Source organism: Lithobates pipiens, unplaced genomic scaffold (genome assembly GCF_037356315.1).
Source record: "Lithobates pipiens isolate NorthernLeopardFrog02 unplaced genomic scaffold, aLitPip1_a1.2 Scaffold_23, whole genome shotgun sequence".
Lineage (NCBI taxonomy): Eukaryota > Metazoa > Chordata > Amphibia > Anura > Ranidae > Lithobates > Lithobates pipiens.
In genome coordinates, this window is record NW_027507785.1 from 324,912,835 (window position 1) to 324,928,459 (window position 15,625).

The following is a 15,625-nucleotide window of genomic DNA, read 5'->3' on the forward strand; positions in this document are numbered from 1 at the left end:
CTAAAACAGGAAAAGGGGGGGGAAAAAAAAACACTCAAAGTAATATTTGTGATGTCCATCCCGGATCTATCTTCCTGGAGTCACAGGGGCAGCCAGTCCTTGGATGGGAACTTTGGTTGGAATTAGGCCACACAGGTATTGTATATCTGTGGAGGGGAGACTAGAACCCCTTATTAGGACCTGCCTGGTATCAGAGCTTTGTCGTATAGAATTCCTAAAAGGGCCCCCCTTTATCTATTAAAGAGAGGCTATAGTAGGCCTTTCTTCCCCCCCCCCCCCCCCCCTGCTATAATAATACAGTCTGTGCTCCCTAAATCTAGGTATTAGTGACAAGCTGCTGCAAAAATATCCAAATATGATAAATAAAACTTTTTTATTGTTACTATTCATTTAAAAATATTGTTATTGTAGTATTCTTATAGGTTATGCTTTTAATAAGAAAAAATGTTATACATTTTTATAGTAATAACATAATGAAAATAATGATAATCTAATATCATATACTAACGGTGTTATATATTCAGCAAAAGGGTTTGAATGCCAACCACATCACTACCTGCCTGGAGTTTGCATGCTCTCCCTGTGAGGGTTTCCTCCGGATACTTCGGTTTCCTCCCACACTCCTAAGACATGCTGCTAGGTTAAAGTGGTTGTAAACCCTTACAGTAAGGTGACCAGATTTTCAAAATGAAATCCGGGGACATATTTTTATTTTTATTTTTTTATACTAGTAACGGCAGCAATCAGCGACTCATAGCGGGGACTGCGATATACTGCGGTGGACACTAAGTGGCACTTTGCGGGAACCAGTGACACTAATACAGTGATCAGTGCTAAAAAATATGTACTGTCACTGTACTAATGACACTGGCTGGGAAGGGGATAACATCTAGGGTAATCAGTGTGTTCAATATGTGCCTAACAAGTGTTTTCTCACTATGGGAGGAGGTGCTTTTACTAAGGGAAGATGTAGATCCCTGTACTTGCTTTGCAGGGACACAGGATCAATGTCTTCCACACTGACAGAATGGCAAACTGCCTTGTTTACATAGGCAGACCACTAGGCGAGTCCGCCGGATCTGATGATTGGCTCGGATACCCAGAAATGCGGGATCCTGTATAGAAGCGCGAACCCCCTGTAGCAGTAAATCTGCTATCAGGCGTTTGGAAACTGGTTAAAGCGGAGATCCACCCTAAAGTGGACCTTCCGCTCATCGGAAACTCTCCCCCCCCCCCCTCCGGCGCCACAATTGGCACCTTTCAGGGGGGAGGGGGGTGCAGGTACCTGTACAGTACAGGTATCTGCACCCACTTCCGGGATAGCTCTCTGCGGAAAGGGGCGTAGATTACGCCCCTTTCCGAAAGTCCCCCCCCGCTGCCTGCTGGGAAACACACGGATCCCAGAGGCAGCGGGGTCCATCCTTATTGCGCAGCGCGACTCGCTCATGCGCAGTAGGGAAACGGGAAATGAAGCCGAAAGGCTCCACTTTCTGATTCCCATACCCAAGATGGCGGCGGCAGCACCCCGAGAGACGATCGAGAGATCGGCTTCGGGTGCCGACATCGCGGGCGCGCTGGGCGGGTAAGTGTCCTTATTTTAAAAGTCAGCAGCTGCAGTATTTGTAGCTGCTGGCTTTTAAAAAAAAAAAAAACGCAGAACTCCCGGCGGACTCCCGCTTTAAAGCGGAGGTCCACCCTAAAGTGGACCTCCGCTCATCGGAACCCTCCCGATACCCTCCTGTACAGTAGAGGTATTCTGCACCCACTTCCGGGATAGCTCTCTGCGGAAAGGGGCGTAGATTACGCCCCTTTCCGCAAGTGCCCGCCCCTTTCCGCAAGTGCCCCGCTGCCTGCTGGGAAACACACAGATCCCAGAGGCAGCGGGGACCATCCTTATTGCGCAGCGCGATTCGCGCATGCGCAGTAGGGAACCGGGAAATGGAGCCGAAAGGCTCCATTTCCTGATTCCCATACCTAAGATGGCGGCGGCACCACCCGACAAGACGATCGAGGGATCGGCTTCGGGTGCCGACATCGCGGGCGCGCTGGACAGGTAAGTGTCACTATTTTAAAAGTCAGCAGCTGCAGTATTTGTAGCTGCTGGCTTTAAAAAAAAAAAAAAAAAAAACGCGGAGTCCCAGCGGACTCCCGCTTTAAGATCATCAGCATTATAACTCACAGGCAGGGGGCGCTCTATAATGGCGCTGGCTCTCTCAGCATTATGGTAAATCACAGGCAGGGGGGCGCTCTATCATGGCTCTGTCACAGTGTGTCACATAACATGGCTGCTGGGTGCCGATTTTGTGAACTTCTGTCCAATAAGTGCCCCCCGCTGCCTGTGAGTTCTGATCCAAGGTGAATATTTCATAATGAGCTAGTATGCAATGCATACTAGCTCATTATGCCTGTGTTGCAGGTTTTTTTTTGTTTTGTTTTGTTTTTTTGTGGGTTTACAACCCCTTTTAATTGGCCCCTGTCTAAATTGTCCTTGTAGTATGTGTATTGTATGAATGAATGTGTTGTATGAATATGAGATCGGGAACTTAGATTGTAAGCTCCTTGAGGGCAGGAACTGATTTGATTGTACAATATATAAATATAACGCCCTATATAAGTACCCGAAATACATACATATCCAATGTTTTCAATGACAGCCCACTAAAATCACATTACTGAGCGACTACAAAGAAAAAAAAAATTGTATATATATATATATATTAAATTAGAAAAAAAAAAAAAAGTGGCGTTGAGTTTCTGTGATCTCAGCATGTGTGTGAATAGAGATGTGCAGAGAGATGATCCCCTCCCGTGTCTGCCTGGATTGGGGGGAGTCTCAGCCCCCCCGGATCCCCCTCTATCAGTCCTTCTTCCCCGGCACTCACCTCCACCGCTCTCCCCCTCTCCGTGTTGATCTCCGCTCCGGGGCTTCACCGCTGTCTCTCCATCCCACAAGTTCAAATCTGCCGGCTTGGCTCATCCGCCAATCAGCGGCGAGACCTTTAAAAAAACAGCCAATCGGCATTCACCGAAAATCACGCCCACGGGAACCGTTGGCCGTCAGGGTTGTTTTTTGCTCACGTGATCGTACGTGCAGCCGCGCCTTCCGCCATCTTGGTTGAGGGCAGATCTTCTCTAAAGCCGCTTGTTACCGGGAGTTTCTGCAGAATACTTCCGTATCATCGTATGGTCGTCGTACTAAATCATCAAATGCCGTTCATACATGTTATTAAACGGTGTTTTTTTTTTTTTTTGTTTTTTACATAAAGATTTTTAGTAACACGTCTTCATTCCACAAGTTGTTCTTTTTCAATCTCAAACTTTATTAAACGTGTTATCATTGATGTTCTTTTCAATAATGCTGGTATTGGTCGCTTTTGAAAATGTGTCTTTAGTTGTAGCTGCCATGGTAACCGGCTGTTTACTGTTGCCATGGTGACCGCAAGCTTTAAAACAGGCACATCTAACGGCAGACCCGCGGGGGTGCCAATTTTCTATCCGGCATCTATAAAGGCACACAACGAGGGGCCTGAGTTTAGTGAATTTCTGTCAGGCACCTGCATGGGCACACAGTGAGGACCATAGGGAAGCGAGTTTTTATTCATTTATTTGTTGTTGTTGTTGTTGTTGTTGTCGTCGTCAGGCACCTACAAAGGCACACGGCGGGGCCCTGACAGTCTCCATGGTAACGGGACGCGTCAGATCTCCGTGAGGAGGAAGATGGCGGCGGCGGCTGCAGCAGCGGCGGGAGGCCGGGAGAGAGCGGCGCGGGATGAGGTGACACAGAACGCCATTCACCGGGAGACCATCCGGAAGGAGAACCGCTGCCAGAGGCTGGTCACCGAATTCACCATCAATCCCTTCCACCAGAGTAAGCCTGTCACCATGGCAACCACAGTGTGTTTTAGCTTTACTTTTTTTTTTTTCTTTTTACTTTATTGCTTTCACAAGAAGTCTGACATGTGACGTCACAGTATAATTGAGTTGAGAGGAAGGGTCCCAACGTGCGGGTGACCTTTACCGCTTGACATCTGGGGCAAATTTTATTTTTTGCACATGTAACGCTTTTTTTTTAATTCTAAATAATAAAGTGTGTGTGTGTGTGTGTGTGTGTGTGTATATATTTATTATTATTAATGTGGCCAGCGTTTCTGGTTGAAGCTGATTCGATTTGGGGGGGGGGGGAGGCATTTCTGCAGTTGAAGTTGATGGGGGGAGGTGTTTCTGTGGTTGAAGTCAATTGGGGGGCAGTTGAAGTAGATTGGGGGGCATTTCTGAAATTGAAGTCAATGGGGGCAGTCAAAGTCAATGGGGGGGGGGGGGGGGAAGCGTTTCTGTGGTTGAAGTAGATGGGGGGGGGGGGGGGGGGGAGGCATTTCTGTGGTTGAAGTTGATCGGGGGGGGGAGGGGGTTGTTTTTGTACATAGGTGCCCCAGTACATGAGTTTTTGGTATGTTGGGCTTTACATATTTATGTTTATACTGTGAATGGTGTGTTTTTTGCATTGAAGTCCACGTGACGCAGCTGTCATTTATCTGCACCCCCCCCCCCCCCCCCCCCCGTTTTTTTTTTTTTTTTTTTTATACAAAATGCAGATAACCCTATTTTTTGACCAATCATTTTCAGCGGCTGATCTATCGGTGCATCCCTAAAGAAAACAAATGACGCCAGGGCAACACTGCAGTCATCGGTGTCTTTTATAACTACCTGGAGTGTGGCTCTAACTACTTACCGACCACTCACAGTAAACATACCGCGGGTAGTAGGTACACTCACATACATGACGGCCTTCTTCCTTCCCACCTGTGCTGTGGCCAATCTAAGCTGATTTTAGCCATTGATTTAGGCTGAAACCGGCCAATCACACACAGAGTTCTGTGTTTACAAATACTGTGAACGGAGATCTGGCTGCTTCTTCTCCCTGGAAAAACAGGGAGGGGGGAAAAAAAAATAGCCAGATAATAAAGTAAAAGCAGCACACAACCGTTAACCCCTTCCCAGCCAGTGTCAGCGCTGCATGATTAATCGATTAATTTTAAAAACTCTAAATCGCGATTCTTTTCCCTTCCGATCTATAAAACAGAATTTCACAATTCTTTCTAACAAGTGCAGAGAGTTCTCACAGCTGGGGGGGGGGGGGAATAAAAAAATAAATAAAATCCAGGCAGCAAAGTAACATTTCTTATATCAAAGGAATGAACTTCTGCCTGTAGCTGAAGGAAGCTTAACCACTTAAAGACTAAACTTTTTTCTGGCACTTGCTGCTTACAATTTAAAATCAGTATTTTTTGCTAGAAATTACAAAAAAAGTGTGTGTGTGTGTGTGTGTGTGTGTGTGTATGTGTGTATAATGTATCTCTCTATCAGTGTCGGTGACCCTTCTGGCAAAGGTCTGTTGGTGTCAGATTTCTTTCCTGCCACCCCATCAGTCGTTGATCACGGCCATTACATTATGGCATCTATAGCTGCATAAATTTCTATCTCTGCCACTTCCTGTATGCCCTCTCTATATTGACCACAGTGATCATGGCTGCTGAGCCCTGACCACTGTGGTCAGAGTGTGTCCCTCTGTTGTACACAGCCTGCTCTCAGCTCTCCTCTCACCCCCTCCTTCCTGCCTGTCCGCTCCTTGCTGTCCATCTCCGTCCCCGCTATTTGTAAACTAAATTAAAAAAAAAAAAAAAAAATTGACATTATCACTGGCAGCCCTGTATTCTATCCTGGCATAGCACACTGTTCTTTTCTAGAAAGGAGCGTTGTAAATACCCGTTTAGCATGATCTTCAGGCCAGTCACGTGACTCTCGGACGGTTTCCAGGGCTACTGCAGGAGAGGCTGAGTGGCCATGTGATCTCCCCAGCTGACATCAGAGGGAGATCACAGCCCATCCATCGAGGCTTTCGGAAAAGGAAGGAGCTGGTAAATGGCATATTTACCGGCTCCTTCCTCCGCTCTCTTTCCTGAAAGATCTGGGACATGGGACTGGAGGAGCACAAAGGAGGATACAGGGGACACTCTGAAAGATCAGAGTGTGGTGGGGGGAATTTATAATCCCCGATCTCGCTGTGTGGCTTTCAATAAAGCAGCTGACAGCCGCAGGAGGGAGAGGAGAAGCGGCTGTCAGCTGCTTTATTGAAAGCCACACCGGGAGATCAATGATTATAACTTGCTGCTGCAACCGATCGGCCCTGAGTGTCCAGGTATCGGGTGACGCATCGGGAGCATTTGCGCCAGTACAAGAACTCCTGCAAATGCTCATTATTGGTACCAATTACTCGTATCGGGACAACCCTAATTAATATACACTTATTGGGAATTTTTTAATTTATTTTACCAGACGTAGCAGAATACATTTGGCTTAAATGTATGAAGAAATTCATTTTATTTATTTTTTCTTTATTGGATATGGTTTATAACAGTAAGTAGAAAATATAATTTTTCTAATTGTTTGTTTTTAATTTTTTTTATTTTTTATTTTTTTTTCCTTTTTATATAATAAAAAAAAAAAAAAAAAAAAAAAAGTAACAAACTCCAGAGGTGATCAAATACCACCAAAAAAGAAAGCTCTATTTGTGTGAGCCAAATTTAATTTGGGTACAGTGTTTCATGACTGTACGATTACCAGTTAAAATAGCATAGCGCTGACCATCAAAAAATGGTCTAGTCATGAAGGGGGTAAAACCTTCCAGAGGTCAAGTGGTTAAAAAAACAAAATAAACACAAAATGGTTGGGTGGTTTCTCTATGAGAAAACAATTGTCTTTTTTATTACTCATTGTTCCGAAGCCGGCCAAATCTGATTGCTACGGAGTTGATACATCACAATAATTAAAGCAAGCCTCCCACCTCAGTAAGATGTCCCCCTATTTACATTTCCTCCCCCGCTATCTCTCTGAAATGCTACATAAAAGTACCGGTGGGAGAGAGGGGGAGAGGAATAAATAGATTTGGGTTTCTTCACCTTCCTCCGGAGTGCCTAGGTGGAGTTTCCTGCTTCCTGACGGATATCTGTTGCGTAGCCCAAATCTTGCAAGATGGTACTGTACTGTAGCATATTTTCATGAGATTTGGGATACTTGGCATTCCCCGGGATCCTGATGGCAGAAGGATGACATTGGAGCCACCCCACTACAGAGGTCAGGGAAAGGTGAGTATATTATCTAAATACCCCCCACAGGTCTGTTGATGCAGCATTATAGGAACTGAATGAGCAGATCTTGCCCCTGAGGTGGGAGGTTTGCTTGCGGTTTCCACCAGTGTGACCTCGGGACTGCAAAGCCACATGACAAGTCGTACCCCATGATTTCCAATGAGTGCCATTCATATCTGTACCACTTCAAACTAGTCCCTGTACTACTTTGGTCCCACTTTAATGTGACTTGAGGTCCATAGACTGCAAGAATACACAGGTGTTGCTTCAAGTCGCATCAAAATCGTGTGACTTTCAGGTCGCATTAGTGGAAACCCAGACTAAATCTCCAAAACATTCTATGAACTGAGCAGAAATATATGAAGCTGAAGGCAGTTCTGAATTTTTTTTTTTTTTTTTTCCTTTTCCCCTCTCCATAGTTCATGCTGTTACCGGGAAGCCGATGGCAAGACATGACAATCAGAACGAGGTCGCTGATGGTAAGATCACCGCCAACAGCAAGGGCCAATCACATCTTCCATAGACTGTCAGAATAAATTCGTCAGTTTAGGGCAAATTAGTATTTTTCATAACGTCAATGTGATTCCTGGTTTTCAGATGGGCTTTAAAAATGGCATTATGTAATCTCCCCTACAAACCATGTTTACAGCATCTAGGAATCGACCAAAAAGTATGTCCAATATCAATGAGGGAACTAGACGGGTTATTCCCACTGATCACCAATGTAAGGAACATTCTTCTCACTGACCACCAATGTAAGGAACATTCTTCTCACTGATCACCAATGTAAGGAACATTCTTCCCACTGATCACCAATGTAAGGAACATTCTTCTCACTGATCACCAATGTAAGGAACATTCTTCTCACTGATCACCAATGTAAGGAACATTCTTCTCACTGATCACCAATGTAAGGAACATTCTTCCCACTGATCACCAATGTAAGGAACATTCTTCTCACTGATCACCAATGTAAGGAACATTCTTCTCACTGACCACCAATGTAAGGAACATTCTTCTCACTGATCACCAATGTAAGGAACATTCTTCTCACTGATCACCAATGTAAGGAACATTCTTCTCACTGATCACCAATGTAAGGAACATTCTTCTCACTGATCACCAATGTAAGGAACATTCTTCTCACTGATCACCAATGTAAGGAACATTCTTCTCACTGATCACCAATGTAAGGAACATTCTTCTCACTGATCACCAATGTAAGGAGCATTCTTCTCACTGATCACCAATGTAAGGAACATTCTTCTCACTGATCACCAATGTAAGGAACATTCTTCTCACTGATCACCAATGTAAGGAACATTCTTCTCACTGATCACCAATGTAAGGAACATTCTTCTCACTGATCACCAATGTAAGGAACATTCTTCTCACTGATCACCAATGTAAGGAACATTCTTCTCACTGATCACCAATGTAAGGAACATTCTTCTCACTGATCACCAATGTAAGGAACATTCTTCTCACTGATCACCAATGTAAGGAACATTCTTCTCACTGATCACCAATGTAAGGAACATTCTTCTCACTGATCACCAATGTAAGGAACATTCTTCTCACTGATCACCAATGTAAGGAGCATTCTTCTCACTGATCACCAATGTAAGGAACATTCTTCCCACTGATCACCAATGTAAGGAACATTCTTCTCACTGATCACCAATGTAAGGAACATTCTTCCCACTGATCACCAATGTAAGGAACATTCTTCTCACTGATCACCAATGTAAGGAACATTCTTCTCACTGATCACCAATGTAAGGAACATTCTTCTCACTGATCACCAATGTAAGGAACATTCTTCTCACTGATCACCAATGTAAGGAACATTCTTCTCACTGATCACCAATGTAAGGAACATTCTTCTCACTGATCACCAATGTAAGGAACATTCTTCTCACTGATCACCAATGTAAGGAACATTCTTCTCACTGATCACCAATGTAAGGAACATTCTTCTCACTGATCACCAATGTAAGGAACATTCTTCTCACTGATCACCAATGTAAGGAACATTCTTCTCACTGATCACCAATGTAAGGAACATTCTTCCCACTGATCACCAACGTAAGGAGCATTCTTCTCACTGATCACCAACGTAAGGAACATTCTTCTCACTGATCACCAACGTAAGGAACATTCTTCTCACTGATCACCAACGTAAGGGACATTCTTCTCACTGATCACCAACGTAAGGGACATTCTTCTCACTGATCACCAACGTAAGGGACATTCTTCTCACTGATCACCAACGTAAGGGACATTCTTCTCACTGATCACCAACGTAAGGGACATTCTTCTCACTGATCACCAACGTAAGGGAGCATTCTTCCCACTGACGACCCCCAACGTAAGGGAGCATTCTTCCCACTGACGACCCCCAACGTAAGGGAGCATTCTTCCCACTGACGACCCCCAACGTAAGGGAGCATTCTTCCCACTGACGACCCCCAACGTAAGGGAGCATTCTTCCCACTGACGACCCCCAACGTAAGGGAGCATTCTTCCCACTGACGACCCCCAACGTAAGGGAGCATTCTTCCCACTGACGACCCCCAACGTAAGGGAGCATTCTTCCCACTGACGACCCCCAACGTAAGGGAGCATTCTTCCCACTGACGACCCCCAACGTAAGGGAGCATTCTTCCCACTGACGACCCCCAACGTAAGGGAGCATTCTTCCCACTGACGACCCCCAACGTAAGGGAGCATTCTTCCCACTGACGACCCCCAACGTAAGGGAGCATTCTTCCCACTGACGACCCCCAACGTAAGGGAGCATTCTTCCCACTGACGACCCCCAACGTAAGGGAGCATTCTTCCCACTGACGACCCCCAACGTAAGGGAGCATTCTTCCCACTGACGACCCCCAACGTTAGGGGGCACCACGATTTTCAAGATAAACACTTCTTTTCTGGTCATTGTTATCCACAATTGAATGTTCATAGTAATGCCCCTTAAGTAGGGGCTTTGGCAGGGGGTGGCTGGAACCCCCAAATCGGTCCCCGAAAAGCCCAGAGTCTCAGGAAGGCTCCATCCATCTGTTAGCCCCGAGCACCGCCAGCCACCACCGAGTGGGGACCGATTTGATCCACAGAGTGACCTAGCAGGTCCCACCTTCTGGAGCTATGATGGATGTCCCACTGTTCCAATGGTGGGACCGTGGGACGTGTGACATCCATCATAGGCGCTGCAGGCTCCAGAAGGCAGGAATTACAATGCCGCCGCACCATATCACTGAGATTCCCGCTCAGCGCTTGGAAAGATCATCATGGCAGCAGAGGAGCGATCGGGTGAGATCTGTCAGTGACTGCACCGATGTATTGTTGATGACCAGCTGTGCTGGGGCGGCTGGCAGAGTGAAGAAGATCTCGGTGGCAAGGTCAATGTATGTTAGGTAGGTGTATGCATGTCAGGTAGGTCAGTGTATGTAGGTGAGGTCAGTGTGTCAGGTAGCTAAGTGGTCAAAATTGGGCACTGGTAAGCCCCAGGCAGCAACCAGCAAGTGAGCTTGCCCATCCAAAACCCCCCGGTGCCAGCATCCGACTGAAGCTCCTGGTCTTTTTGCCACCTAGCAAAGCCCCTGCCCTTAAGGTGTAGATATAATCATTTTGAGAAGGGCTCCTCGGAGACCTAAAGTTATTTCAGGGGTTCCTCCCATGGTAAAGTTGAGAAATGGTGATGTTGATTAATGAAAAATAAAATGTATTGAAAACTGAAGATTTTTGTTTACTTGCACAGCAAACTTCCTGAAGATATTCCATCACAATGCTCTGGAGCCAACCAAGAAATACACTGAACCTCAAACCACCAGCCAGGAGATTGGTTGGATCACACAGCCGTTGGTAGGTACTTTATACCACCAGCAGGGGGAGATCTTTAAAGGAACACCTAGCAAAGCAATATAGAAGGCAGTCTTCTATTACACCCCTTTCACACCAGGGCGTTTTGCAGGCGCTACAGCGTTAGAAATAGCGCCTGCAATCCGCCCTAAAGAAGCTGCACCATTGTGTGTAGTGTGAAAGCCCCGAGGGCTTTCACACTACAGCGGTGCGCTGGCAGGACTTCAGAAAAAAGTCCTGCCAGCAGCTTCTTTGGAGCGGTGTGTTTACCGCTCCTCACCATTGAAATCAATGGGGCAGCGCTGTAATACCGCCGGCAAAACCCTGCTATTGCCGGCGGTTGTAACCCTTTTGCGGCCGCTAGCGGGGCTAAAAGCGCCCCGCTAGCGGCCGAAATTCGACGCAAATCCGGCAGTAAAACGCAGCTAAAAATAGCAGCGTTTTACCGCCGACGCAATGGGCGGTGTGGTGTGAAAGGGGTCTAAAAGTTAAAGTAAACCCAAAAGCAAACATTTATATTGCAGCTTACCAGTTCTTAGCCAAAAAAAAAAAAAAAAAAATCTATTTTCACCTGATGATCCAGGCAGTAACCTCTCCAGCCAAATATATCAGTTTACATGAATGAGACAAACCACTTAACACTGGCAGAGGCGCTTACAATGATCAGCTTTTATTTAGCTATATAAAACCTCTATATTAAAAGGGGGGGGGGGGGGGGGGGGACAGTTTGCTGTCACTGCTTATAAAGTGTGAGCTGGAGTTTGGCTTCAATGTGTTAGTGTATCTAAATTTGCTAGTAGCCCTAACACCACCCATCCCCCCCCCGCAAACTGACAATGCTGTGGTCCAAAAGGAGCCCCCTGTGCTCTAATACAGGAGGTGCTTTACTGGCCAGATCACCAGGTGAAAACAAAGGGGGGGAAAAAATAAAAGTAATGCAGCCACCACATCTAAGGATTGGTAAGCTGCTATAATTACATTTTCGGTTTAATACAATGATTGTAAAGTCAGGAGGTGTTTTTATTTTTCCCCATCCATCTTAATATATGCTATTCATTAAAAGGGCTTGTAAACCCTCATTTAAAAATAAATAAATCCTACTTGCCTCCAGTGCAGTTCATTGGTGCAAACTCACTTCATTACTCGACTTCTGGGGTCCCCCGGCGGCGCTCTTGGCTCCTCCCCCGCATCGGAAAACCCCCTAGGAGAAGCGCTCTCCCTGGGGGTTACTGTGCAGGCGCACTCCTAAGTCCACCATTGGTGTCCATAGACACAGAATGCCGGACTCTGCCCCCGCGTCATTGGATTTGATTGACAGCAACAGGGAATCATAGGCTGCGCTGCTATCAATCTAACCAATCAAGAGTCGAGACCCCGGCCAGAGAGGGTTTGCACGTGGTATAACTCGGTTGCCCCCATAGCAAGCTGCTGGCTGTGGGGGCACTCAACAGGAGGGAGAAGCCAGGAGCACCGAGGAGGATAGGGGCTGCTCTGTGCAAGTCTTAGGTCCCTTTCACACTGGGGTGTTTTTCAGGCGCCTGAAAAAACCCGTCCCCTTTCACTCCAGTGTGAAAGCCAGAGGGCTTTCACATTGGAGCGGTGCGCTAGCAGGACGGTGAAAAAAGTCACGCTAGCCATATCTTTTTGGAGCAGTGAAGGAGCGGTGTATTCACCGCTCCTACCCAGTGAAATCAATGGGGCAGCGCAGCTATACCGCCGGCAAAGCACCGCTTTGGCCGTTGGCGGGGGTTAAGACTGCCCTGCTAGCGGCCAAATACTGCAGCTGCTGAATTTTAAAATATGGACACTTATCTGACCAAGGCGCCTGTGATGTCCGCACCCAAAGCCGATCTATCCCTCGGCTGTCAGGTGCTGCCGACGCCATCCTCAAAAAGGGGATCAGGCAGTGACTTCCTGGTTCCCTACTGCGCATGCGCGACTCGCGCTGCTCTATCCCACTGGTCCCTGCTGTTTTCTGAGACCTGTGTGTCTCCCAGAATACAGGGGGCGGCGGGCCCTAGAGCTAGAGTGGTGTAGATAGCCGCGAGTATCTATGCATGGAAGTGGGAGCAAAATACCTGTATTAAACAGGAATCTGCTCCCCCGAAAGGTGCCAAATGTGACACCGGAAAAGCGGACGTTCCATTTTTGTGTGGAACTCCACTCTAAAGTGGTTGTAAACCTCAAAAATGAAATATGAACAAAGCATATCCTTTTATGTGTGTATTTGCCTCTTTAAAGCACAGAGATTTCTGTCTGTATGAGTCACTTCTGACAGTTTATGCTGACACCATCCAATCCTAGGAGACAGCAAGGAGCTCACTTGTGGTCTCTTTTTTCCACAGATTAGTATTGACCGGACAGACAGAAGACTACATCACCAGCGCCAGAAAACCGAGATCACCACCTACATGGAGGCCGCATGGAAAATGAAAGAGCAGAGTGTCAACCTACAATAGTACCAACCATTGAATATCCAGCAGGGTGGGGTGTACTCTACAGCCAAGGGAGCGGTCATCTTAGCTCCCGTTTTTTTTTTTCTTTTCCATCTGGAATTGTCATGGTGTCCCCATATGATCAGTTGTGACACCAGCCATTCAATGGTTTATCGTTCGGTTGAAAAGCACAAGCAACTGTAACAGTCATCATTCGCTGCATACATTGAATGTAACTGTATAGTGGAAACCATTAAATTGTTGGGTTTAGTTCCACTTTAGCCCTCAGTTCACATTGTCATGACTTGAGAGTTCAGCCCCATTACCGGCAATGGAACCATTCTATTTGGCGCACTACTTTGGTGGGACTTCGACATAACTTGCATTGACTTCTGTTAAAGAAGTCATATGCAAGCCACGATGAAGTCGCATAGGACGTCGGATACACACTGGTGTGATGCGGGAAACCTTGCAAATCCTGTGCGGGTTCCCAAATCACACCTGAATCGCAGGCGGTTCACTGAGTGTTTATACAAAGTTAACAACTCACCCAGATCGCTGGTACAGGAATCAGATCGCATGGATGTGAACACCCGTGTGATCCAATTCCAGCGCGGACCAAAAAGGGTCCTGCAACATTTCGGTTCGAATGCGATGCAAATTCAGCCATAGTTTGCATGGCTACATTTGTATCACATGTGATCTGCACACCAATGCGGTGCAAATCACATGCGACGTCTATGTTTGCACTAGTGTGAACCCAGCCTCAGTCACGGCAGTGTGAACAAGGGCTAAAAGGGGAAGTAAACGCAACGATTTCGGGCCCATTCACACAAGGAACTGCATGTGAATCGCACAGGAACGCTGATGCAGTTCTGTGCAATGTCAGTCCTATTGTGAATGTGCTGAAATCGCACCAAAAGTAGTGCATGCACTTTTTTTTTTAAATGCATGGCAACTGCATCCTCATGGTACTCTACCATGCGATCCGATGCAGGCGCAAAAAAAAAAAAGTTTGCGACCTGTGTTTTTAAATGTCGTAGACTTAACTGACCCCCCCCCCCCCAAGCAATTACAAGCGCAGAGCGGGAAGCCACACGTAAACGCGGCTCTTGCACTACATTCTAGTAGGAACAACGGGCCCCTCAACGGTTTCCCAAAACAGATCCAAGGCACGCCTCGGGTGAGAACTGTCGCACAGTTGGACAAGTACAATTCCCAGAATCTGGGGCTGCAACCTGATAGGATGGATGGGGGGGGGGGGATCTTGGCATTGTGAATTGTTTTTGCGAATATTTAAAGTGATGTAAAAATGTCTCAAACACCAAAAATAAATAACTAAAATTAACAAACGCTCTGTGACTTTTATCTAATACAGTTAAAAATATATAAGCCTGTTTAAAAAACAAAAAAAAAAACCTTGTGGATGCGACAGTGAACTGGTCCAATTGGACAAAGTGATTGCAGACCTGCCAGCGTGCCAGATAGCTAGAAAGGTGTGTGTAATAAAAATAAAAATTAAAAAAAAAATATATATATATATATATATATATATATATATATATATTTTTTTACATTTCTTCAGTTGCTTCCTAGTTTCTGGTCTAGGCCAAGAAGCACACCTCTGAAGTACTTCACATATCAGCTCACAGGCAAGCACAGAATCTTGGAGCGAGCCTTAAAAATTATAATTTATTAAAGCGGAGGTCCACCCTAAAGTGGACCTTCCGCTCATTGGAATCCCCCCCCCGTCCCCCCCCCCCCTCTGGCGCCACAATTGGCACCTTTCAGGGGGGAGGGGGGTGCAGATACCTGTACAGTACAGGTATTCTGCACCCACTTCCGGGATAGCTCTCTGCGGAAAGGGGCGTAGATTACGCCCCTTTCCGAAAGTCCCCCACTGCCTGCTGGGAAACACACGGATCCCAGAGGCAGCGGGTCCATCCTTATTGCGCAGCGCGACTCGCGCATGCGCAGTAGGGAACTGGGAAATGAAGCCGAAAGGCTCCACTTCCCGATTCCCATACCCAAGATGGCGGTGGCAGCACCCGAGAGACGATCGAGAGATCGGCTTCGGGTGCCGACATCGCGGGCGCGCTGGACAGGTAAGTGTCACCATTTTAAAAGTCAGCAGCTGCAGTATTTGTAGCTGCTGGCTTTAATAAAAAAAAAAAACGGACT

The 15,625-nt window shown here is 46.4% G+C and overlaps 2 protein-coding genes across 3 annotated transcripts in view; one reads left to right on the forward strand and one right to left on the reverse strand.

Annotated features, from left to right (window-relative positions):
- PIF1 (PIF1 5'-to-3' DNA helicase) overlaps positions 1 to 3,003 on the reverse strand; it is a 28,574-nt gene extending 25,571 nt beyond the window's left edge. For both annotated transcript variants that reach the window (XM_077450648.1, XM_077450647.1), the window contains exon 1: positions 2,883 to 3,003. In XM_077450648.1, coding sequence (XP_077306774.1) covers positions 2,883 to 2,977 — 95 coding nt within the window. In that variant the 5' untranslated portion in view covers positions 2,978 to 3,003. The remainder of the gene's footprint in view (positions 1 to 2,882) is intronic.
- Positions 3,004 to 3,457: 454 nt separating this feature from the next.
- CFAP144 (cilia and flagella associated protein 144) lies at positions 3,458 to 14,796 on the forward strand. Its single transcript, XM_077450662.1, has 4 exons — positions 3,458 to 3,868; positions 7,565 to 7,624; positions 10,909 to 11,012; positions 13,355 to 14,796. Exons 1-4 carry the CDS (start codon positions 3,718 to 3,720, stop codon positions 13,466 to 13,468), a joined length of 429 nt encoding a protein of 142 aa, XP_077306788.1. The 5' UTR covers positions 3,458 to 3,717; the 3' UTR covers positions 13,469 to 14,796.
- The last annotated feature ends 829 nt before the right edge of the window (positions 14,797 to 15,625 follow it).

Coding starts and splice junctions, on each gene's coding strand:
- CFAP144 (XM_077450662.1), top strand. CDS start 3,718: ATGGCGGCGGCGGCTGCAGCAGCGGCGGGAGGCCGGGAGAGAGCGGCG. Junction 3,869..7,564: donor CATCAATCCCTTCCACCAGA/GTAAGCCTGTCA, acceptor CCCTCTCCATAG/TTCATGCTGTTACCGGGAAG. Junction 11,013..13,354: donor GTTGGATCACACAGCCGTTG/GTAGGTACTTTA, acceptor TTTTTTCCACAG/ATTAGTATTGACCGGACAGA.